Here is a 26,243-nt window from a genome sequence, read left to right as displayed (position 1 = left end):
ACACCCTCCATCTCCCTTCCTCTCTGAAATCAATAATAAAAATATTTTTTTAAAAGTTAGATGATGACAAGATGGAAAAAGTTTTAGACTGAAATATAAAGTGCAAGAAATTTATGACCAGCTACCACAAGATCAAATATAACCAAGGAAGTGTCACAGATAAGAACCCAAGTTCTTATTCAAATGGGCTTTAACTGGAATATTTACAATCTATCTACATTCTTTCTTTTATTAGGAAAATCCAAGAGACTTCATAAGGTTCCAACTTTAAAACAGACATTTAAGTAATAATCTTTCCATTAGTTTTCTCCAGTTAGAAGCAAAAAGAAGAAAAAAGGAAACAATTATATGAATGAGGCACACTTTTTATGTTCAGAGGAAAGGTTTATAAACAGAACCTGGAAACCACCTACTTTATGATTCCTTGCACTGTGCTCTTGCTCACACTCAGTCCTTTCAGATAATCCACAATAAGAATTTGTAAGTCTTCTTTACTTTCCAGTTCTTCTACATAAAGTTCTGTAAACCTGTAAGACAATTATTATTATACTAGAGGTCCGATGCACGAAATTCATGCAAGGGGCTCAGCCCTTGCAGCCCCGGCTTCATCCAGAAGGTCGTCCAGACGACCATTCAGATGGTCGTTCTGCTGTTCAGCCACTCGGTCAGTTTGCATATTATGCTTTTATTATTATAGATAATAACCGTATTTAGGAAGTTAATACAACTATTCTGACAATAAAAAATGAAAAACAGAAGTCAAGTAAACTCATTTTAATTGTTTCTAATATAAAATATAACCCTTCCAACTTGAGATATAGACTGCCCATACAAAATAAAAAATAATCTAACTTTTACAAAAAATCTACCATTATTACACTCTGGTTTCTCTTCAGATCACATAAATCTTTCGCCTTTCACAAAAATCTACCATTATTTCTTCTTGGATTGAAGTATTTTATTTATAGTCCTTACAGCTACAAAAATAAGACTTATTTATCTTCATTTTGAGGTGTATTTCACCATAAGTACATGGAATAAAAAATACCTAGAATAGCTCTGGACAGTTTGACTCAGTGGTTGGGGCGTTGGACCAAGGACCAAGGGGTCGCCAGTTTGATTCCCAGTCAAGGGCACATAAAAAACATCCTCACTCCTTAGGTAAGGATTGAAAAACAAAACACAAAAGCACATGGAACAAAAAAGGCCCCTCACAGTAAAAAATAAAATAGTTGCAGCAAAGGAAAATATATAATTGTAGTTTGTAAATTTTTCTTAAGATGCTTTTATTACTGTTAATTATGGGAGCAGGGCCCAGCCGGCGTGGCTCAGTGATTTGAGCATCGACTTACGAACCAGGTCAGGGTTCGATTCCCAGTCAGGACACATGCCTGGGTTGAAGGTTCCCCAGTTTGGGGCATGCAGGAGGCAGCCGATCAATGATTCTCTCTCATCATTTTTCATCTCTCTTTTCCTCTCCCCTCCTCTCTGAAATCAATAAAAGTGTATTTAAAAAAATAAATGGGAGCCCTAGCCAGTTTGGCTCAGTGGATAGAGCGTCGCCCTGGGGACTGAAGGGTCCCAGGTTCGATTCGGGTCAAGGGCATGTACCTTGGTTGCAGGCACATCCCCAATAGGGGGTGTGCAGGAGGCAGCTGATCGATGCTTCTCTCTCATCTATGTTTCTAAATCTCTATCCCTCTCCCTTCCTCTGTGTAAAAAATCGATAAAATATATATATAAAAAATAAAATAAAAATAAATGGGAGCAGAGATTTTAACACTGTTTTAAACATAAAACCCAACAAAAAGTTACCAATAATAAATAGGGTCATTTATCTTTTCCTAAGTGCTACAGACATAAAACACCAATAACTAAGAACCTTGTTCATGTCAGTCAGTGCTTAATGATGAAAAGTGAAATTTAAAAGACCTTTTAGCCCTGACCGGTTTGGCTCAGTGGATAGAGCGTCGGCCTGCGGACTCAAGGGTCTCGGGTTCGATTCCGGTCAAGGGCATGTACCTTGGTTGCTGGCGCATGCTCAGTGGGGAGTGTGCAGGAGGCAGCTGGTCGATGTTTCCAACTCTCTATCCCTCTCCCTTCCTCTCGGTAAAAAAATCAATAAAATATATTTTAAATAAATAAATAAATAAATAAAAGACCTTTTACAAATCATTGGCCTCATTCAAGAGGACTTTGCTGCTAACTTGCACTTATGCTATTATACTGTTAGAGGCCCGGTGCACAAAAATTTGTGCACTGGAGGTGGGGGTCCCTCAGCCCAGCTTGCCCCCTATCACATAGGGGGAGCCCTCAGGGGATGTCCTACTCCCTGCTCCCTGCTCCCTAAGCCACAGTCTGGCCTCCCTTTGTGGGAGGCAACCAGGCTGATCAGGGGAAGGCACCAGCCCTATCACCCCGCTGTTGCAGCCACTGCCAGTCACCGCAGCCACCAAGGTGTTTTCATCAACGCAGACTCGCCCTTCACCATGAAAAAATGACAACATTCTTTAGGCATTTTCAAGATGTGTCTTTCATAGGATATGACATTTCTTTCTTTCTTTCTTTTTTTTATCCTCACCTGAGGATATGTTTCCATTGAGTTTTAGAGAACGTGGAAGAGAAAGGGAAAGACAGAGAGAAACATCAAAGTGAGAGGAACACTTTGATTGGTTGCCTCCTGCATGAGCCCTGACCTGGGCCCAGGCCAGGGAGGAGCCTGCAACCTAGGTACATGCCCTTGGTCAGAATTAAACTCAGACCCAGCAGTGGGCAGGCCAAGGCATTATCCACTGAGCTAAACCGGCTAGGACAGGATATGACATTTCTTAAGCCTCCAGCAGCAGACCTTCCTTTTTTTCTCCAGGAGTGTGGTAAAAAACCCTAGGTCACCTATTTGGACTCTTATTACCCAAGCTACTAAGAATATTACCAGTGACATACAGGGAACTAAGCCAATCAGCAGTCAGAAAAGGTGTTTCCTCTGTAGTTCGCACCAATTGCGGGCTTGGCCCCTGCCCAGGCCTAACGCCTCTGGCCGAGTCATTAGCCCTGGGCAGGGGACCTCCAGCTCTCTCAATTGTAGGCTCAGCCCCTGCTCCCCATGATCACTGGCTCTTCCCCTGCTCCACACCATCGCCAGCTCCCTCCCTGCTCCCCGCAATTGCTGGCTCCGCCCCTGCTCAGGAGTAAGGCCTCTGGCCAAGGGGCACCGCCCCTGCCCAAACCTAACAGCTCTGGCCAAGGCATTAGGCCTGGGCAGGGACACCCAGCTCTCCGCGATCTCCTGCAGGCCTGGGCAGGGCACCCCCAGCTCCCCGCCGCCGCAAGCAGCGATTGCTGGCTGGCTCAGCCCCTGCACAGGCCCAGGGCCTCTGGCCAAGGCCTTGGGCCTGGGCAGGGCACCCCCAGCTCCCCGCCACCGCCACCAGCAGCGATTGTAATGCCTCAGTCCCTGGCTTGGCACCTACGTATGCAAACTAACCGCCATCTTTGTTGGCGGTTAACCGCCATCTTTGTTGGCAGTTAATTTGCGTATCGCCCTGATTAGCCAATGGGAAAGCGTAGCAGAGGTACGGTTAATTACCCTTTTTGTCTTTTATTAGATAGGACTAGAGGCCCAGTGCACAAAATTCATGCACTGGTAGGGTCCCTAGTGGCTGCCGGCTGCGGGCCGGGTACTCCCTCCCTTCCCCTGGCTGGCCCCGCCACTGCCCTCTGGTCAAACTCCCAGAAGAACTCTGGTCGAGGGGACAATTTGCATACTACGCTTTTATCATATAGGCCGAGAGGCCCAGTGCACGAATTCATGCATGGGTGGGGTCACTGGGCCTGGCAGGCTAGGGGGAGGGACTGCAGGAGGTTAGCCAGCCATGGGAGGTTGGCTGTGGGAGCGCACTGACCACCAGGGGGCAGCTCCTGCATTGAGCATCTGCCCCCTGGTGGTCAGTGCGTTGTCATAGTGATCGGTCAACCAGTCGTAATAGTTACTTAGGCTTTTATATATATAGATAAATATCATTATGTGAACTTTTTCTAATAGCCACAAGGCTATTTGAAGAAGGAAACATTTTTGTTTTCAACAATATCATGAACCATTAACTGCCATACTAACAACCCAAAGGAAAAATTCTCCAGTGTTCTGGAGTTTTCCATATTTCTACTGCCTATATAAACTAAAGGAATAAGACAAGGAAAATTCTCTATCCGTGGTCAAAAATTTTTAAGCATTGTTACGGAGTTTGGTTATGTTAATATTACCAATCAATAAATAATAACTTTTTATTTTTTTTTAATATATTTTTATTGATTTCAGAAGAGGGAGAGAGGGGGGAGAGGGGGTGAGAGAGACAAAAATCAATGAGAGAGAATCATTGATTGGCTGCCTCCTGCATGCCTCCTACTGAGGATTGAGCCTGCAATCCAAGCATGTGCCCCTGACCAGAATTGAACCCGGGACCCTTCAGTCCACAGACCAATGCTCTATCCACTGAGCCAAACCAGCTAGGGCAAGAAGAACTTTTTAAAAAGCCTCCAGGAATCAGGCCATGTCCCCTCACCTGTTTCTTATTCCTGGTGGGAGATTTCTTTTGCCCACATCAGTTGCTGGATTCATACAAGCAAATAAACGAAAGTCAGGATGACGAACCAGTGGTTCTGTTAAGAGAAAATTATAAATTCTCAACAACTTGTAAAATTAATTCATTAGCCACAGGTTCCTAGGGAAAAACTATCTAACTCCATAGAAACCCAGGTCAAACAAAACACTGCCTCAGGATCAACAAAGTTGTTACTGGTTGTTCAAACCTTCCCTGCCTTTTCTGAAATCAGTTTCCAGACCGATGGACACTACTTCATCTTATGCTGCCATTCCACTATCTTTTATAGGTTCACTGTTGTTTATGTCTTATCACCTGTTCCAGTATATAATTTCCCACTAATTGTGCGTGTCTATTACCCACTACCCAAATGCCTTGACAAATTATTGTATTCTTTGAATTCCCCATACCACTTAACAATAGGACATTTACAGAAAATAAATATCTATGGAATAAACAAATCCAATTGGGTGGCCCATGTAATCCACCTAACTAATAGATTCTTACTCTAAAGAGGCCAAAGACCTGGCAGCAAGTCAGACCCCAAGGGGCTCAAGTCCTACCTGTGTCCCCTCGATCCAGCAACACCAGGGAGCCAGAAGAGCCTTCGAGCAAACCACTGAGACATTCTAGTGTTTCTGGAGCAGCCAGATTAATCTCATCCAACAAGATCCACTCTCCTTTCTTTACAGCCTGGGCTAATGTACCCTAGAAGAAGATAAAGTATAACCTGATGAATTATGCCCTAAATACCAAATTGCTGCCAGCTGAGTGCCAGAGGTAAGACCAAGTTAACTTTTTCAAATGTCTAAAAGGATCAAGGGAACATCTTTGAGCCTAACAGTGAGATACAATAAACTAGATCATCTCATTATACAGATGTGAGATAAATGATAGCAATGTATTCAAGTATTTAAAGGTACCCAGATGGCCCTGGCTGGGTGGCTCAGTTGGTTAAAGCATCGTCCCAATATGCTAAGGTTGTGTGATCCCTGGTCAGGGTACATGCAAGAAGCAACCAATGAATGCATAAATAGGTGGAATAACAAATTGATATTTCTCTCTCTCTACCTCTACCTCTAAAATCAATTTAAAAAAAAAAAAAAAGGGGGGGTACCCAGATGGCTATTAAAAGCACTCAACATAAATAAATATAGGATTAAGCTCTGAATATACCACGATCAGATAAAGGACTAAATCAAAGATGTGTAGTGGTTGTAACATGTAGCCTTTCACAGTTGTTGAAGAATATCACAATGAATCTTTCCTAACTCTTCTCTACCGATTTTGTCTCAAAGTTCTATTCCAAGAGTAATAAAAAATAAATCTTGCCGAAACCGGTTTGGCACAGTGGATGGAGCGTCGGCCTGCGGACTGAAAGGTCCCAGGTTCGATTCCGGTCAAGGGCATGTACCTGGGTTGCGGGCATATCCCCAGTAGGAGATGTGCAGGAGGCAGCTGATCGATGTTTCTCTCTCATCGATGTTTCTAACTCTCTATCTCTCTCCCTTCCTCTCTGTAAAAAAATCAATAAAATATATTTTAAAAAATAAATAAATAAAAAATAAATCTTACATTTAATACATCAAAAACTGAACTGTTTTACTGTTATTAAAATGCTTTATACAAGCCCAAGCCAGTTTGGCTCAGTGGATAGAAATCAGCCTGTGGACTCAAGGATCCCAGGTTCGATTCCAGTCAAGGGCACATAACCTCAGTTGCAGGTTCCTCCCTGGCCTGGGCCCTGGTCAAGGCGTGTGCAGGAGGCAACCAATCAATGTGTTTCTCTCGGTATTTCTGTTTTTCCCTCTCTCTTCCACTCTCTATAAAAATCAATGGAAAAATATCTTCGGGTGAGGATTTAAAAAAAAAAATAAAGCTTTATACTTTTGTCTTCATAATAATCCTGACAAATTATCTACAAATTTAATTTTTTAAAAAAGAACAGCCCTGGTCAGTGTTGCTCAGTCGGCTGGGCATTATCCCAAGCACAGAGAAGTTGCCGGTTTGATTACCAGTGAGGGCACATGCCCGGATTGCAGGCTCCATCCCCGGTAGTAGGCATACAGGAGGCAGCTGGTCGATGTCTGCCTGTCTGTCTCTCTCTCCCTTTCTCTAAAAATAAACTATTCTTTAAAAAAAAAAAGAACAAATGTATTAAAACTCCAGTGTAATGCTAAGTCATGAAATAGGTTTAAACCAGGGGTGGGCAAACTTTTTGACTCGAGGGCCACAATGGGTTCTTAAACTGGACTCAGAAGAAGGAGCTGCGGCCGTGTTTCCCAACGTTGCCATGTTAACACTGCTGCTGGTGAAGGAGTGGAGGGGAGACAAGAGAACCCTCCGCTCTTTCGACTCCACGGGCCGGATAGAACAGCCGAACGGGCCGGATCCGGCCCGCGGGCCGCAGTTTGCCCACGGCTGGTTTAAACCCTACTTTGGAGAGCACTTGACATTTTAATTAGTTATTTTAGAAATAATCATAGCAAGATTAAACACTAATGACCAAATTTCCCATATAGATGGGACATATGGTTGAGTGACCTTCTCTCGTACCAAAACACCATCTCAAGTAAGATTCCTACCTGTCTTAGGGTATGGCCTAAAAAAGTGTCACAGAAATTTTAAAAAGAAAAATTTTAAAAGCTTAGGTCATGAACCTTTAATTATACTGATGTTTCCTACGGGGTCACAGGACAGAAAACAGCAGAGCTACCCATGCACTGGAATAAAAAATGGGGCCTAAAGTGGATGGACCCAAACCTAGCGGGCTTGCTCTCCTCACACATCACACACACAGAGCCAGGAAACAATAAAGAGTTCAGCAGCTGTCCCCAACTTCCATCTTTAAAAATAATAGTGTTTAAAATAATAATAATAGTTTACCAAGACTATAATCTCAATAAAGAACATTTTTCAAAACCTTCCCCCAATACATTATTTCAATTAAGTGTTTAAGTCTTGAGCAGCAAGCACTAAAAATATCAACATTAAGAGAATACAAAATAGAAGCCAGTCTAAAACTTGCATTTTGCATCAAATCAACAGTCCTTTAACCTTAATAACTAAAGCAAAATACCTCTACAAATGCAAACAACAGGGCATTTTCAGTCATTTTCATCTGTTGTTGGGCATGGTCAAGTCTAAGACCAAAAGCTTCCCATTTCTCTTTCAGGAGTAACCCTAGAAAGGAATAAAGACAATAACTTAACCTACATTTTGAATTGTAATATGTATAACTTAAACACACAAAAAACAAATATCTTAGCAGTATTAAAAATGTAAGTCCAGCCCTAGCTGGTTTGGCTCAATAGATAGAGCGTCGGCATATGGACTGAAGGGTCTCAGGTTCAGATCCAGTCAAGGGCACATGCCTGGGTTGCAGGCTCGATCCCCAGTGGAGGCAAGCAGGAGGCAGCCGATCAATGATTCTCATCATTGATGTTTCTATCTCTCTCTCCCTCTCCCTTCCTCTTTGAAATCAATAAAAAATATATATATGTATATATATATATATTTTTTTAATGTAAGTCCAAACACTTGCTAAGTGCTAGCCACTATACTAGTTAACTCATTCATATGCACATGTACACGTACTAGTTAACTGATTTATCATCCTTCATAGCAACGCTTTGAAGTAGGTACTCTTTTTTTTTTTTAAATATATTTTATTGATTTTTTACAGAGAGGAAGGGAGAGAGATAGAGAGTTAGAAACATCGATGAGAGAGAAACATCGATCAGCTGCCTCCTGCACATCTCCTACAGGGGATGTGCCCGCAACCCAGGTACATGCCCTTGACCGGAATCGAATCTGGGACCTTTCAGCCCGCAGGCCGATGCTCTATCCACTGAGCCAAACCGGTTTCGGCTGAAGTAGGTACTCATTTCCATTTTATAGATGAGAAACCACAGAGAAGATAACTAAGCTAACAAAAGCCTCTTGGCTGTGGAATCAAGCTTCTTGGAAACAACCTCTTTTTTTTAACACATTGTATGCAGGAAACGTGTTTACACGTTTTACGTATTTATACGTTCTACCAGTGTAGTAGAGGGCGGGACACGTATTAATACGTTTTTTATAGACTAGCGGTAGAATGCGGGTAACGTATAAATACGTAAACTAAAGTTATCGTAATTTTACTGAACGTTGTCATTTGCGCAAAAAATTAGCAAAAATGGCCCACGCCACCTGTTAGCGCGCGATAAAAACTACCCGCAAACAATGTGTTAAGGAAATCTGATGATTCTTATGGAATCCATGCCTAGAATCATGGGAGCAGCAATACTTCAAAATTAGTCTTTTTTGCCCTAAGTCTTAAAAAACTCCAAGTTGCACTGCTTCACTCTTCTCCCCAAATCTTCTAATTCTGCTAATTAAGCCCCAGCCTCATGCCCTTTCACTAGTAGCCTAGGTCACATTCTTACCGGTTTCACTCTCTTTTCCATCCTTGTTGACAGCCGATTTGTGCACATGTTGCATTAGTCTGAGGAGATCATGCCACCGTTTCTGCCTGTAACAGGTCTGAATGTGCCCCAAGAACGTAAAGTTTTGCTTCTTGGAAAATGTCTGGACAAAGAGTTCCTCAAATGCCTCCCGTAAGGGTAGCCAAATAAGCTTGTGGTCCACTGGTTTGTAACTAAAACAAATGGTAAATGTGATTGAAAAACTACTGAAGACAATAGAACTTAAAAACCATAACTCAGAAAATAGGAACAGGTCTAAGATTTCATTTACTCAAAATCAGAAATAATACCAAAATACTTAAAATCTATGTTAAAGTTTTAAATTATGATGTATTTTCTGCACCGTGTTTAAAGGTAAAGCATTATTAAAATTTTTGAAACTCATAGTTGGGCACTGAAAGGCCTGTCATTTATTTTACTAACATTTAAATAAACATCGTTTATCGCAGCAGTCGCCAATCTTTCGGACCTTGTGAGGACCACTGGTTGATGACCACTGCTCCAAAGACTTCCTTAAACCAGCGGTCGCCAACCTTTCAGACCTCACGAACCACCAGTGGTCCGCAGACCACAAGTTGGAAACCGCTGATTTATAGAACTCAATGATAAAAACTTATTTTATTAAGATCAATCAAAAACTTTTCAGGATATTTTAGAAAAAAAATACAACAATATCTGAAACTGATTTACATAAGCAAAATAAACTCAGTTCATGCCTTCTCAATTGAGGGAGGAAAGGTTCTGCTCCCAAGAGATAAATGTAGGCAAAAGAAACTTAAATGTTGCAATGGTTTGTGGCCTTCCACAGCTCAACATTTTATTCCACAGTATTTATTCTTTTAAAAAAAAATTTTTTTTTTTTTTTAAAGAAAGAGGAAGGGAGAGGGAGGGAGGAATGGAGAGAAATAGAGAGAGACAGAGACATCGATGTGAGAGAAACATTGATCGCTTGCCTCCCATACACACCCTGACCAGGGATCGACCCACAACCTGTATATGTGCCCTGACCAGGAATCAAACCAATGACCTTTTGGTGCACAGACGACGCTCAATCAACTGAGCCACACCAGCCAGACACTTTGGGAATCCTGCTGTATAATGGTTCATAGTTTGAATCACCAGCTCGCCCAGGTGTTAGGTTGGTTCCCATTGAGTAGGTATTTGTGTTATAGTTCATTTTTGTTTTTTCTTTTGTGAAATGTATGTATGATTGCTCATTTTTAATCACTTGAAATATGTATTAAGTGTTTCAGCCACTGTGTTCAGCTTTAAATGAATGGACATTTCTCTTAAGGAGTTCAGTCTAATTTGAAACAGTAAGCCACTTCTTTCATTTACAAATTCAATACACTGAATCAACGAATAGTTGTAATGATTATGACAGCTAACTCTTTAAATTTTTTTTAAAATAAAACTGATATGTGGCACTCATGTGCCAGATACTAAACTGAATCCTTTATCTGTATTAACCCAGTTGGCATTCTTAACAACCAAATTCTCCAAGTGTATGTACGTAAGTTTTCTTTTGATAACTGATGCTAACCTAATACCAAGAAAAAATGGATATATATTTTCATCGAGTTAGCACCCAAACAAAATTCCAATTATCACACTGATCTCAATCTTTTGTATGATCAATTGGATAAGGGCACAAATGAGCTCCCATGTACTTGCTACATTTAAACTACTTGCGCCTGGCTGGCGTGGTTCAGTGGTTGAGCATAAACCCATGAGCCAAGAAGTCACGGGTTCGATTCCCGGTCATGGCACATGCCCGGGTTGCAGGCTCGGTCCCCAGAAGGGGGGCATATAGGAGACAGCCGAATAATGTTTCTCATTGATGTTTCTATCCCTCTCCCTTCCTCTCTCTCTCTAAAAATCAATAAAAACATACATTTTGAATAAGCAATTGCACACAAAAATATTAGTTTATTATATGCTTATCTCCTTTTCTCCCTCCCATTTCAGCATGATCTTCGAGAATCAGAACTCAAATGTTCTTTAAACTGCAGAGAAACATCGATCTACAGAAGAACGCCTCAATAAATTCCAATAACAACCCCGCATGGGAAAGCAAGGGTAGGGGTGGAAGACTTCAAACATTTTTCCAAGGCTAGCTTTGAGCTTTGTAAGAGAAGAGTATTTCCTACCTCAAGCAGGGAACACAAAATAAGAAAACAATTTTAAGCCGCACTTACCCTCCAAGCAAGTCTGCAGTGTCACTCTGTTGATTCATATTGACAACCCTCAAACGGTGGCCTTCAAAAAAGAAAGAGCAAAAAGGTCAGTCAGAAAATTTCAAGACTGCCGAAACCGGTTTGGCTCAGTGGATGGAGCGTCGGCCTGCGGATTGAAGGGTCCCGGGTTCGATTCCGGTCAAGGGCATGTGCATGGGTTGCGGGCACATCCCCAGTGGGAGGTGTGCAGGAGGCAGCTGGTCGATGTTTCTCTCTCATCGATGTTTCTGACTCTCTATCCCTCTCCCTTCCTCTCTGTAAAAAACCAATAAAATATATTAAAAAAAAAAAAAAATTTCAAGACTGATAAAATCCAGTGAGATTCTTAAGGATGTGCAGATATGGGCATGGGACAAATCTTTAAATGTGCATTCGCTCTGAAATAAGCCAGCCAGAGAAAGATAAATATCACATGATCTCACTCATTTGCGGAATAAAATTTACAATATAAATTAATGAACAAAACAGAACCACAGCCCTGACCGGTTTGGCTCAGTGGATAGAGCATCGGCCTGCGGACTGAAAGGTCCCAGGTTCGATTCTGGCCAAGGGCATGTACCTTGGTTGCAGGCACATCCCCAGTAGGAGGTGTGCAGGAGGCAGCTGATCAATGTTTCTCTCTCATCGATGTTTCTAACTCTCTATCCCTCTCTCTTCTTCTCTGTGAAAAATCAATAAAATATTTTTTAAAAAAATAGAACCACAGACATAGAAGCAACAAACAGACTGTCCAACCTATGAGGGAAGGTGGAGGATGAGGGGGTAAGAAATCAACCAAAGAACTTGTATGCATGCATATGAGCATAACCAATGGACACAGACAGTAGGGGGGTGAGGCATGTGCTCGGGGGTGGGAACAGCCAGGGAAAAGGTCAATGGGGGAAAAAGGAGCCTCGTGTAATATTTTAAACAACGAAGAATTTAAATTAGAAAATAATAAATAATAAATGTGCATTTGTGCTGATCCTCTCATTTTATAACTTTTAGGATTCTAAAATTTCACCTAAGCCTGAGAGATATGTATAAGATGATTCACTGTATATTACTGCTCTAGCATTAGATAACTGAAAACCACAAAAATCCTTTAGTAAGTCAATATCTACAAATTAGAATGAAATAAATGCTCAGTGTGGAATATTATTTAGCCATCAGAATAGAAATGAGACAGTTGTTTTTAAAAATATCCAATTTGCTTAACTAAATGCAATACACAGAGCACAACCCCATGTTTCAAAATGAACCCAAATTCATATGTAGATGCATTTGTAGACGATAGAGCAGAACAAAAAAAGGTTAATGCCAATCTGTTAACAGTGTTTATTTCTAGGGAAAGTGGAGTGGTGGCACTTTTTTATATCCAGTATTTTGCTGACTTTATTTTCAGAAGAAAAAAAAGGCAGTCAGTGTGAAATGTGTATTTTTCTGGGGGCAGAATCCTTGCCCCTAGGAGTTACCTGTAATATGAGCCAAATACTGTACAGTAGAGGTTTTGCCAGTCCCGGTCTCTCCTACCAGCAATACTGGTTCTCCTTTGCTAACACACACAGCAAGCTGCTCAATAAGAACAGAGGATGGCCTCGTAGCAGCAAAAGTAAACTTCTCCCTGAGAAGGGGAAAGTAAGCAAGCAGTTAAGAAAAGCAGGCTACAAGCTTTTGAAGAGCCAGATTTTCTAGATTCAACAAATAAGAATGAGAAGTAACGGTCTTCATGCTCTAAACAGTGGTCGGCAAACTGCGGCTCACGAGCCACATACGGCTCTTTGGCGCCTTGAGTGTGGCTCTTGCACAAAATACCAACTTCTGCACATGGGCCACGAAGTTTCAATCGCACTGTACGTGCACACCCACACGTGGTATTTTGTGGAAGAGCCACACTCAAGGGGCCAAAGAGCCACGTGTGGCTCGCAAGCCACAGTTTGCCGACCACTGCTCTAACAGATATCCTTACAACATATGAAATGCAAAACTCATTCGTTCTACAAACACTGAGTACACATGTGGCACTTTACCAGGCTCTGGCAATTCAGAACACCAATAAGATAAGACAATATACTGGGTACGTTATCTTAAGCAAATTACTTAACTTCTCTTAGCCTCAGTTTCCTCACCTGTAAAACATGGATAGTAATAGTTACTAGTTGTAGTGGGTTGAACAGTCTTCCCCCAAAACTCACCCAGTTCCATAGAACATACTTTGGGAAAACACCTTACCATCCTATTCAGTGGAGCAATCACAGTTCAGATACATGTTTAGTCAAAGGGGCTGAACTAGACCTTCTATCAAGTTCCTAACTCCACAGTTCTCATATATGTAGGAACCCTATTTACCTCTGAATGTGAACAGCCTCACTTTGTTTCCGTAGAAGCCGCACTCGACCTACTTGCACATCTAGTTCATTGATCACAATTTCTGGTTTATAAAGTTGACAGAAGAATTCAACCTATGGGAGAGGAAAGATTTTACCTAAGTAACATTTTGATTCCTCTTCTAACATGTCCTCATCCATGAGGCTTACTGTGACCCTCTAATTAGTCCTTTACTAAGAGGTGCTTTGTACTTCCAAGACAGGAAAGTTAGCTTTTAATTACTTTATATTTTAATTTTTAAAATTTCTAATTTTTTTTAAAACATTGGTTATGAATGTTTCCCTATAATAGCACTTTTTATTCATTCAACTAAACCTACTTAGAGATCTGCCTATATCTAAAGTGAACACAGACATACCCCAATAGAGCAAACAGAAACTCTACTAAAAGATATGAAAAATAATCAAAGTAATTTTTCTTCAGCTGTGCCTTCTTCTGTTTTAAATTTCTAACATAATGCAGGAAGCACTGACCTGAATAAACTATGGTACATCTCACTACAGCCAAAGCAGAAAGAGGAGCTGTGACATGGGCTCCAGAGCATCTACCCAGCTGCCATTTCTTTCTCATCCTTGTCGTCAACCCAAAGAACCCAGATTTTGATCAGGCTCGGGAGGGTGAGAGGGGCAAAGTACTCAGGGAAGGTAAACCCCTCTTTAATCAAAAGGGATGAATCCTGACCAATCAAAGCCAATGGTGTTACTTTCATTTCTCTTACCTACTATAATTTTATTGCTTAAGCCCCTTTAAGTAAGTGTAGTGTTACTTGAAGCCAAAACCATCTCAACAGTTTCAGAAGCCTAAGGAACACCTCTAACTGGTTCCATTCCTGACACAGGGTTTTTTGAGTCATCATTTATTTGGGAATGCCAGATATCGGCCTCTAGATGTGCCCCAGATACTTCTCCAGTAACCAACACCACTGCTAAAAGGCTCTCCCCTCTAAACACACATATTTTGATATAAAACAAGAATGGCAAAAAATATTAACAATGTCAGCAATGAACCCAAGTAATGTATACACAGATGTTCATTGAGACTATTCTTTTAAACTTTTCCCATGTTTGAAGATATTAGTAATAAAGAGCTGGAAAAAATCTACTTGTGCATAAAACTATAGAGGTGTTACTAAGACACAGTTCCAGTCCTAAGTCCATAATCTACAGAATAACATGCTAATTAAAACTGCAGAATAGCCTGCCGAGTGCAGCTTAGTGGTTGAGCGTCGACCTATGAATCAGGAGGTCACAGTTCAATTCCCAGTCAGGGCACATGCCCAGACTGTAGGCTCAATCGCAAATAAGGGGCGTGCCAGAAGCAGCTGATCAATGATTCTCTCTCATCACTGATGTTTCCATCTCTTTCCCCATCTCCTTTCCTCTCTGAAATCAATAAAAATATATTTAAGAAACAACAATAGTGGAGAATAAGGCACACATGTGATATTGGACACCAGGAAGCTCACTTTAAGAATGTTGAGCACATGGAGAACTACTTACATAGGAAGTAGTGACAGCTTTATGGCCATGAGAGGCAGCAATGAAACTAGCAATTTTAATAGAGGCAGCAGTTATTGCAAAAGCTGTTCCAGGTAAGACCAGAGACCAGCAAGTAAGCTAAATACTCCAGCTTCCTTTCAACAGGAAAGCAAAAATAGCATACCTTTTTCTTGGAAATGTTCAATTTGCTTCCAATGACTTCTGCCATTTTCAATTTGCTTGTATGCTTGGAAAGCATTGCTGTGAAACAGTCCAGAGCCTATTAAAATAAGTAAGGTAAGTGCCCCTGATGTTTAAAATAATACATTAATAACAGAGTGTCAATCTCTTGGCCACAAAAGGGAGGAACATAAAATCCAGCAGGAACATTTCTGCAAATCTAAGAAGAGTCCAAATAAGACACCAATGCTAGACACAGGAACCTTGCCATTATAGAGGCAGGACACAAATGTGAAGGCTTTACTATCATTGTACTGGTTAATTAGGGGAGGGAAACAAAACATAATAAAAGAAACTCATTCAGGTAAAAATAGCAATAATGTTCATCATCAGGTGTATGGTCCACAGGGAAACTTATTCTCAGACAGTGGAAGCAATACCAAAACATTACTTTCTAGCTATAAAGGAAAACTCCTGGTAGGCAATAAAGGAATCCATTGCCTTACTTTAACTCAGTACTCAACCTTAGCAACTACTTATAGGCCAACCAGGTATGTATCTTCTGATGTAATACAATAAAAAGTACATATCACCACCAAAAATGGATTCTACTCCCAAAAAAGTTGAATTTTAATACCTCAAGCACTTTGTTAAACATATTTACAAGAGAGAAGACCGATAATATGACAAGAGAAAGGATACTATGAGTGTGGCAAAATGAAGAATAGATAACAAATCCTCAGGTAATATCATTTTGTTCAACATTATTTCATTATAATGTTGATGTGAAAAAAATAATCAATTCTGGCTGGGGCTACTGCCTGTGTGGTTTGACCCATGTCCGTGTGGGTTTTCTCCCACATCCCAAAAATGTGCATGTTAGCAAGCTGAGCCTGAGTGAGTGTGTGTGTGAATGCCCCCTATCCTGAAGGATGTCCTGTCCAGCGTCAGGTCCTGTCTTGCACCCAGAGCTGCTGAGAGAAGCCACCCATGACCCTGAACTAGAATAAGTGGGTTGGAAAATAATTATCTCGCTTATAAATCTTCTTACATGTATATATAGCTCATTTACTTCAATGTTTAATATTAAAAGTGTTTGAGATCTGTATTTAGAAGTTTTTGACCAGAAGTATGTTGCACAAACTTAACTCTTAGTCTATGATAAAACTGGTTTCATTATCTGTCGTTTTGCTTTAAGTTGCCATTTCCAAAAACCTATCAACGACATTAAGTGAGGACTTACTGTTTCTGGTTCTGCCACCATCAAGTATATTATATCAATAAACATCACACAAGCATTTAAATAAAAAAGAATGTATCTGGTCTTTGCCCCTAATTCCTGGCACAGAGCTTCAATAACCCTTGGAATGACCAGGAATAAGGAGTATCTTTTGTTCTTTACTAGACCCTCTGAACCATACCAGAGTTTATTCTCTGGATGAGGCCCTTAGATAGTTTAAAGGTAAAGCTGGCCAGGCCAATAAGGCCAATGTCTGATTGGAGGGTTGAAACTTTCGCCTCTACCCCCAAGCTCTGCAGAGGGTAGAGGGACTAGAGACTGAGCTCAATCACATAGCTAATCTATAATAATAAAAGCATATAATGTGTTAATTAGACCGGACAGCCGATCAACCTTCTGGATGAAGCCGCAGCGGCGGGGGCCAAGGCAGAGGCGTTAGGGGTGATCAGGCACGTAGGCAGGTGAGCGGTTAGGGGAGATCAGGCAAGCAGGCAAATGGTTAGGGGCGATCAGGCAGGAAGGCAGAGTGGTTAGGGGCGATCAGGCAGGCAGGTGAGTGATTAGGGGTGATCAGGCAGGTAGGCAGGTGAGCAGTTAGGAGCCAGCAGCAGTGGGACATCCCCCGAGGGGTCCCGGATTGCAAGAGAGTGCAGGCCGGGCTGAGGGACACACGGACGGACGGACACACACACACACACACACACACACACACACACACACACACACACACCAGTGCACGAATTTCGTGCACTGGGCCTCTAGTGACATAATGAGACCTAAACAAAATACTGGACATCCAAAGCTTGGAGAGCTTCCTCATTGGTAGACATAGTGATGTACCAGAAGATGGCATACCCTGACTCCACAAGAACAGAAGCCCCTGTACCTGGGACCTGTAAGACCTTGCCCTATGCATCTTTGTTCCTAAGTTACACCTTTCATATTAAAACTGTAACCTGCACTGAATTGTGCCTTCTATGAGTTCTGAGTCCATTACTGAACCTGAGAGGTTGTGGGAACCCTGAATTTATAGCTAGTAGGTCACAGTGTGGCTGGCCCCAGATACTTGCAGAACTAAAGAAGATAAAAGCACTCTTACCAATGTTACACTTTTATTTTAAAAATACAAAACACGGTTACCTATAACACACATAAGAAATGTCGGAGAATGGAAAGAGTTCGCTGAAGAAGAACAAGATTAAAAGACTGGCACACTGCATGTCAGGGTTAGGCTGAGCTTAAATATACACTCCAAATGAGGTTTCTTTCTACTCAAAAGTAACTTTACCAACACAAAGAGATACTACAAACCAAACTGGGTCACTATTCTCTCCTCAGTCCCAACTGATAGAAACCAGAGCACTTTATAATCAAAATTGGACATCTTAAGAAAACATATAACTACTTTTATTCTTAAGCAGGAGGAAACAAATCTGTGTTCTTATTGAATATGGCAGAGTTATAATTCAAAAGGGCTCTATTCTATAGGAAATGTGTTCCTTCCCACCCATAACATTTTTTCCCAAGCCCAGCATACAAGGTTATACTTTGCAACCTCCACATAAATTTCTCTGGACTAAAATTAAAGGCCCTACAACCCTACAAATCTAACATATAGACTAAGAAATTACATATAAGAATAAATATTAAACATCTTAGAAACACTTTATACTTTATAACATTATCATCACTGTGAGATTTTTTATTCATTTTACCTTTAATTTCAGTACCTGTTTTATTCTATCTCAAACTATACTTATTTGAACCACAAAACATTTATATGCTCAATTAGTCTTAAGGCAACATTAGTTCAGTTTTAACTAGCTAAGGATAATAACAATAACCACACAAAAGAAAAACTCTGATAGCAGTCAAGACACAGAAAATAACAATGGAAATCAACAGCCTGATAGAACACAGAGAAAACAAGAACACTGTAACTTACCTCATGAAAAATATGTAATGATCCTGATGGACACATACTATGAAAGCTATGGGCAATCCTATTACACCAATTCAGAAGATCCCTTTAAAAAAAAAAAAAATCAAGAAATAAAAAACCATAGACTAAAGACATCAAAGGCATCAGTTTATTTGGTCCACTTAAGTCTGGGACACCTGATAACAACACCTCCTTTCTTCAGGCAATGTGAAGATAAACAGTGTCAGAGGAAGGAATAAGTGAGTGGTCCCAGTCCCTACCCCTACCAGAAAGTGACCTATCGCTCATTTCTCCCCCATCCATCCACACAAGTAGCAGAAGAGGAGCAACTCTCAGAGGAAACTGCGGGAGTTGCCCATTTCTAATTCTCACTTCTCAAAGGGCAAGTCAGCCATGGAGAATAGAGAGAAAAGGTACATAACTCAGCATGTACAGCAAAATACAAGGGTCTTATTTAAGACCACAAGTGTCACAAAGGCTACCCAGTGAAAAGAATTATCAGTAACTATTTCCCACTCTGCTTTAAAAGTTATTTTTCAAAGCGAAAATAACATGACAAGTCTTCCTAACGAGTAACTAGACCTGAAAAAAGGATCTGACACCATGAAGCAGCCCAGAAGTCTAATTTCAAACCTGACCTCTTGTAAGCATAGTTCTAGCTGCTAAGAACTTTTGAGGGAAGCAGTTTTTAAAATATCAACTCAAAAAAGTGTTTAGTCCAGTACCTTAGAGACAATTCTCTTCCCTCAAGGCTTAGTCTTTTGTTTTCTGTTCTGGCTTCCGAAACTTCCTTAGGTACCTGTTCACATCCAACAGAACTATCACTCTGAGAGTGGTGTTTCTCTCCAGTAAGCTGGGTGTAAATGCCAAGCAGGTGGTCAGTTACTGCCAACAGGCTGGGGTATCTGTTCTGAAGAACCTGACAGAAGGAGAAAAAGGCAAAGAAAATTTAGCAGTAGACACAGTGATTTTTAAAAACACATGTAAACTGCTCCGACACTAGTCAACCAAAAAATTATATAGCTTGCCCCAGCTGGTTTGGCTCGGTGGATAGAGAATCGGCCTGCGGATTGAAGGGTCCCAGGTTCAATTACGGTCAAGGGCACATGCCTGGCTTGCGGGCTCGATCCCCAGTGTGGGGCATGCAGGAGGCAGCCAATCAATGATTCTCTCTCATCATTGATGTTTCTATCTCTCTCTCCCTCTCCCTACCTCTCTAAAATCAATAAAAACATATTTTTTTAAAAAATGTATAGCTCTATGAAATTTGTCATCTTTACCAAGGTATAAGAACTTCCCCCTTACCCACAGCCCCTTCCCTCTCAAAGACTAATTTTTTTTCTACCCAGAACTCAGTTGTCTGGCAATCTCACCAGAGCTTAGGATGTAGAAGCCAGATAGGAAAAAAGTCTCTAAAGCAGTGGTTCTCAACCTTCTGGCCCTTTAAATACAGTTCCTCATGTTGTGACCCAACCATAAAATTATTTTCGTTGCTACTTCATAACTGTAATGTTGCTACTGTTATGAATCGTAATGTAAGTATCTGATATGCAGGATGGTCTTAGACGACCCCTGTGAAAGGGTCATTCGACCGCCAAAGTGGTCGCGACCCACAGGTTGAGAACCACTGCTCTAAAGCAACATATACACCCAACTCCCAATAATTTACTCACTAAAAAATCTTGCAAGTACTATTTACTCACTGTAAATACAATTCAAGTATGATTCATTTCTCAGCCAAAAGCAAATTATAAGCAGTCAATTGGAAAGAGAATATAACCTTTTAAAAGCAAACCACAGTAAAAGGAGCTGGTGTTAAGTACTGATCAAAAGCAGCTGATCTTTTTTTTTATATATATTTTATTGATTTTTTACAGAGAGGAAGGGAGAGGGATAGAGAGTTAGAAACATCGACCAGCTGCCTCCTGCACACTCCCCACTGGGTATGTGCCCGCAAGCAAGGTACATGCCCTTGGCCGGAATCGAACCTGGGACCCTTGAGTCCGCAGGCCGACGCTCTATCCACTGAGCCAAACCGGTTAGGGCAAAGGCAGCTGATCTTTAAAAAGCAAACAATAAAGTTTGAAAAGATCTCATCCTGTTCAACTTCGATAACTGAGAGTTTTCTGCAATATAATACTTGGCGCTCATAATATTGATTCCAAGGTTTTATGATATAAAATTGTTCAATCAAATCTATTTGAGAAGAGAAATATCACGTGCATATTAGTAATATTACCATCCAAAATATTTAGATAAGCTTGAAAAGAATATTGTGATTCTAATTTGTATATAAAATTGGTATATTCAAATTTGTATATATTAAATCGTCTCTAAGTGGTAGCTCAGATTTTATTTCTTCATATCTAGTTTTATTGGAGGATTTTATAACAAATATGCTGAAAACATACTTCAGGTGGTTTAAAAATTAAATAAGGACAAAAGAATAATAAACAAATGCAATTTAACGGTTACACTCGTGGACCTTTCAAATATAGAATATACAGTTTGTGTATGAAGGGAACACCTATAAAATTCGTTATACATTTATGACCTTGGTCAAACTATTTCACCCCTAAAATAAAAAGTTCCCTCGCACCCCTTTTATAATCAATCCCTTCCCCGACCCCCTGCCCTGGGAATCACCAAATCTGGTTCCATGGTTTTAAGTATGTCATTTTTATGGACTCATACAGGATTCATGTGAAGGGCAGGTTCTCTTACTCAAGTTGTTTTTGAGATTCATCCAGACATGACTACATGTATCAGAAGTTCATTCCTTTTTATTGCTGAGTGGTAATTTCATTATATAACTACTAGGGGCCCGGTGCACGAAATTCATGCACTGGGTGTGTGTGTGGGGGGGGGGGTGTCCCTCAGCCCAGCCTGCCCCCTCTCACATACTGGGAGCCCTCAGGCGTTGACCCCCATCACCCACCAATCGCAGGATCGGCCCCTTGCCCAGGCCTGACGCCTCCGCCAGAGGTGTCAGGCTTGGACAGGGGACCCCCATTTCCCCTTAATCACTGGCTCTGGCCCCCGCCCAGGCCTGAGGCCTCTGGCCCAGGAATCATGCCTGGGCAGGGGACCCCCATCTCCCTCTGATCGCTTGCTCCACCCCCCGCCCAAGCCTGACGCCTCTGACCCAGGCTTCAGGCCTGGGCAAGGGGACCGTCCTATCCCCCCAATCCCCGGCTCCGCCCCCCACCCAGGCCTGATGCCTTGGCCAGAGGAGTTGACCCTCATCACCCTCTGATCACCAATCACCGGATCGGCCCCTTGACCAGGCCTGAGGCCTCTGGCAGAGGTGTTAGGCCTGGGCAGGGGACCCCCAGCTCCCCGTGGTTGCAGGCTCCACCCCTGCCCAGGCCTAATGCCTCTGGCCTAGGCGTCCGGCCCGGGCAGCGGGGACCCACAGCTGCAGCGGCCCCGCGATCGTGGGCTCCGCTTTAGGCCCAGGCAAGGGACCCCTAGCTCCTGGGACTGCCAGCTTCGACCGTGCCCAGCTCCCATCGCTGGCTCCACCCCTACTTCCTGCTATCACTGGCCAGGGCGGCAAAGGCACCTGATTCTCCGATCATGGCTGGGGGGCAGGGCAAAGGCGGCCCTGGGGCCGCCTTTGCCCTGCCCCCCAGCTCTTAGCTCCCCCCTGGGTTTCTGATCACTGTCAGTGGCAGGGGGCTTCTTCCTGCTTTCCCTTTTGCCTCCCTGCATTGTGCCTACATATGCAAATTAACCGCCATCTTGTTGGCAGTTAACTGCCAATCTTAGTTGGCAGTTAACTGCCAATCATAGTTGGCAGTTAATTTGCATATAGCCCTGATTAGCCAATGAAAAGGGTATCGTCGTACGCCAATTACCATTTTTCTCTTTTATTAGATAGGATGTACATTTATGATCAGGGTGAAAAAAAGCTATTTTTACTTGGAAAAAATTCTTCTCAAGTTAAAATTTAAACATAGTATCATTTAATAAACTAATCTGACATGATATGGCTCTATTATCAAATGATGTGCATCTTAGAGATTCATTCTTTTGATAAGCATTTATTAAGTACCTACTTTATATCAGGCACTGTTCCAGGGAAAGGACAACAAACAAATAAGGAATGGAGCCCACCCTTAAGTAACTCCATCTGGCATAAGAAGCAGATATGCAAGCAAATCAAGCTTACAACACAAAGGTCAGCCCTGCTTGGGAGATGCAGGAAAGTTTCATGGGGCAGGAGATGCACCTGGAAGAGGTCAGCAGTGGCTGTGAAAGCAGAGAAAGCAGGCCATTGAAGGCACCAGCACTAAGACACCTGGACACATGCAAGGTGTAGGGGAGACAACATTTGAGAAACTGCTAGAGGTGAGTTCCTGGCATGCACCAGGTATGAGAATAGCACTACATAAATAGCTCATTTTTTAAAGTATAATTTGATTTTTTTGGCAAGAAGTAAAAAAAAAAAATCTTTCTGAGCATAAGACTACTGTGGTTGGCAGCAACAGAAATACAGTTCCTTGAAGAAATTATTTCATTTCCTAAGTAATGCTCACAAGGGTTTTACCACTAACCATTTATTCAGGAGAGTGTTACTGGGATTTATTAGCAAGTCCAAATGCCTAGAAATGACAAGTGAGCTTCTCAAAGTCAACTGTCTAAATATGACATATGCCATGGAAGTGAGGAGGTGAATGCTCCTGTTGTGCTCCCTGTGAGCAGGGTGACTCACTGCAATGTATGACAGAAAAAAAAAAATAAGCTTCAGCTTGAATTTAAAGTACATACACCAAAACTAAGAAAAGAATAGTTGTCAAATGTTCTCATCCTCTTAAGCCTCAATAAATCACACCTAAATATGAGCTTTAGTCCTCTCCTTTATAGAATAAACTGGAATTTAAGTCTGAAAATTAAACATCTACAATTGCAAAAGAAAGTGCTGCATTATGACAGAGCCCTACAACAAATGATGCTTTTAAATATATTACCAAATAAAAAATATTAGATGAATTTAATACACAAAAATGTTAGCACACTAACTGTTAGCAAATTAGGTTGATGAGTATTTTAAGGATTCATTATATTGTTTCCTCTATTTACATGTAAGTCTGGAACTTTTAATAATAAAAAGCAAAAAAGAAAAGCATCAATACTTTCTAATAACCACATACCTCATTCAGTTCTGTCTTATCCATGTTATCCAGGTGAATTTTGGTCCAATGTTTGTCTAGCAGAGTAGCATGACTACTTAGTGGTCGATACCAGTTCCCTCCACAGCTCAAAAGTCTGTATTTCAAAATAAAAAAAGTCACAAAAAACTCCCAATTTTAATCTTGAATTACAACCCTGGTTATCCCTTGCTAGACATTATCTCACATACAATAAAACTCACATCCCTTTTGGAGCTATGTTGGACTTCTAGGGCAGATAACAAATGAAAGGCTGTCAACAGACCCAAATTTGACTCTTTTCCTTCAGGGGAGTAATAGAGCTTTAACCACGTTATTTTCAAGTCACTGCAAATGATTCTATTAGGTGATTTAATCTCAACAACATATTTCTCTTCCTTAAGACATAATTTCAGGAAAGAAAAGACCTACAGCATTCAAGTTCACTGCTAGCTACCAAAAGCTATATACCCAAATCATTTAAAATGTCCGGAGGAATATTCATGAAGCATATACTCTGGGCAAGCCACATACACCAAAGCCATTTGATTTAATCCTTACAACTGTCTTGATGGGGTCATGCCCTTCTTTATTCCTAACACATAAGGAAGAGAAGGAGAATAATGCCCCTGGCTCGCTCAACTACGACTATAAATGACAGAGCCCACAGCTGATGTCCCAGGACTTTCTGGGAAATGTACCTAATAGGAGAGAACTTTACTATCCCCGTAAATAAAACCAGGGTCTATTAAAATCAGCAGGGCCTAGCAAGGTGTTTCTTGAGAACTGTTAGGTTAGTGCCACATTCCATCTGGGAGTGAATACTCCACTGAGGTGTATACTCCACTGAGGATAATAAACACTAATATAATCACTAAATATAATGTGACATTAGTTCCACTCTTGGGAATTTTAAGACCTGTACAGGTATAGACTAGCAGCAGGAAATAAGCTGTTGCCTTTGTGCTGTTATACACTGTAGACAAGAACACATACAAAGTTTGCTTTGATTTTATTCCTATGTTGATGCTTAGCTTATAGTCAATTAAGTTTTTTAACTGCTTAAAATCTGTACGTCATTATAACCATCATCATGGCGAGCCATTAGTTGGGCACTTACTATGTGAAAGGTTTTTAGGTGGGGGTTTTTTTTCAATATATTTTTATTGATGTCAGAGAGGAAGGGAGAGGGAAAGATAGAAACATCAATGATGACAGAGAATCGCTGACTGGCTGCCTCCCGCACACCCCCCACTGGGGATTGATCCTGCAACAGGGGCATGTGCCCTTGACTGGAATCAAACCTGGGACCCTTCAGTCCGCAGGCCAACACTCTATCCACTGAGCCAAACCAGCTAGGGCTGTGAAAGGTTTTTAATGCAAGTCGTTTCACTTAATCTTTACAGCTTACACTAAATTGTAAAGTAGGTATTATTAGCCCCATTATAACCAGAAAAGAACAAGGTACACACAGGTACAAAGTATCACCTTCAGAACTCAAACCCAGGGCTACCTGATAACAATCTTGCCTCTGATAATTTTTGAAAACATGAAGACAGTTCTTTTTAAAAACAGACCCTTATTTTCTAAATTAATTATCTCCATTAAAAGTTGTAAGGGCTCTAGCCAGCATGGAGCAATGATTAGAGTGCCAGCCCTCGCACCAAAGAGTTGCAGATTTGGTTCCCAGTCACGGGCATATACTTGTATTGCAGTTTCGATCCCCAACCCCAGTCGGGCACATGCAGGAGGCACCCAATGGATGTGTCTCTCTAACACAGTGGTTCTCAACCTTCCTACTGCCGCAAACCTTTAATACAGTTCCTCATGTTGTGGTGACCCCCAATTTCATTGTTACAAATTGAACATAATTAAAGCATAGTGATTAATCACAAAAACAATATGTAATTATATGTTTCCCAATGGTCTTAGGCGACCCCTGTGAAAGGGTCGTTCGACCCCCAAAGGGGTCGCGACCCACAGGTTGAGAACCGCTGCTCTAACATCAATGTTCCCCTCTCTCTCTCCCCTCCTCCCTCCTTCCCTTCCACTCACTGTAAAAAAATCAATGGAAAAAATATCCTTCAGTAAGGATTAACAAAAGTCAAAGTCATAAGGAATGAAGACTGGCCGGGGGCTCAGTTTGCTGGAGCACTGTCCAGGACAACCAAAAGGATGCAGAGTCGATTCCCGGTCAAGGCACATATCAAGGTTGTAGGATTGATCCCTGGTTGGGGAGTGTACAGGAGGTAATGGATCTGTTTCTCTCTCACATCAATGCTTATCTCTCTCCCCCGTCCTCTCTCTCTAAAATCAACAAAAACATATAAGTAGTCAGGAATGAGAAGGTTGGCTGCCATCAGTTCCAAATAACCTTACTTAAAGTCACCCAGAGAACTCTATTCCAGGACTTTTGGGCGCAGCTCTAGTGTACAGACTTTTGAGGAAGAGGTTCCACAGTGGAAATGCGACATACCTCCTGGTTGCAAAGAACTGAAATCCAGGAGCCACTTTTAGACAGTCACCTCGGCCAGGAATCAAGAGCTCTCCATTCTCCAAGAGAGGGATCAGTACGGAAACCT

General features: G+C 41.5%; 1 protein-coding gene across 7 annotated transcripts in view; it reads right to left on the bottom strand.

The window, feature by feature from the left end:
• Window positions 1–26,243, bottom strand: part of MDN1 (midasin AAA ATPase 1) — a 153,786-nt gene that overhangs the window by 106,032 nt on the left and 21,511 nt on the right. For 6 of the 7 annotated variants that reach the window (XM_059700951.1, XM_059700950.1, XM_059700944.1 and 3 more), the window contains exons 8-20: window positions 26,138–26,241; window positions 23,665–23,779; window positions 19,234–19,427; window positions 18,512–18,593; window positions 15,331–15,426; window positions 13,630–13,742; window positions 12,756–12,904; window positions 11,263–11,323; window positions 9,026–9,237; window positions 7,678–7,781; window positions 5,162–5,306; window positions 4,560–4,656; window positions 414–527 (exon numbers count right to left, since the gene is read on the bottom strand). In XM_059700951.1, the coding sequence (XP_059556934.1) occupies window positions 414–527; window positions 4,560–4,656; window positions 5,162–5,306; window positions 7,678–7,781; window positions 9,026–9,237; window positions 11,263–11,323; window positions 12,756–12,904; window positions 13,630–13,742; window positions 15,331–15,426; window positions 18,512–18,593; window positions 19,234–19,427; window positions 23,665–23,779; window positions 26,138–26,241 (1,586 nt within the window). Of the gene's footprint in view, window positions 1–413; window positions 528–4,559; window positions 4,657–5,161; window positions 5,307–7,677; window positions 7,782–9,025; window positions 9,238–11,262; window positions 11,324–12,755; window positions 12,905–13,629; window positions 13,743–15,330; window positions 15,427–18,511; window positions 18,594–19,233; window positions 19,428–23,664; window positions 23,780–26,137; window positions 26,242–26,243 lie in introns of those variants that run through there. The other variant, XM_059700949.1, reaches the window with a different exon arrangement.

The sequence above is a fragment of the Myotis daubentonii genome, chromosome 6 (genome assembly GCF_963259705.1).
Source record: "Myotis daubentonii chromosome 6, mMyoDau2.1, whole genome shotgun sequence".
Classification (NCBI taxonomy): domain Eukaryota; kingdom Metazoa; phylum Chordata; class Mammalia; order Chiroptera; family Vespertilionidae; genus Myotis; species Myotis daubentonii.
Note: the sequence above shows the minus strand (reverse complement) of the source record. Positions and strands in the feature narration are given on the sequence as shown.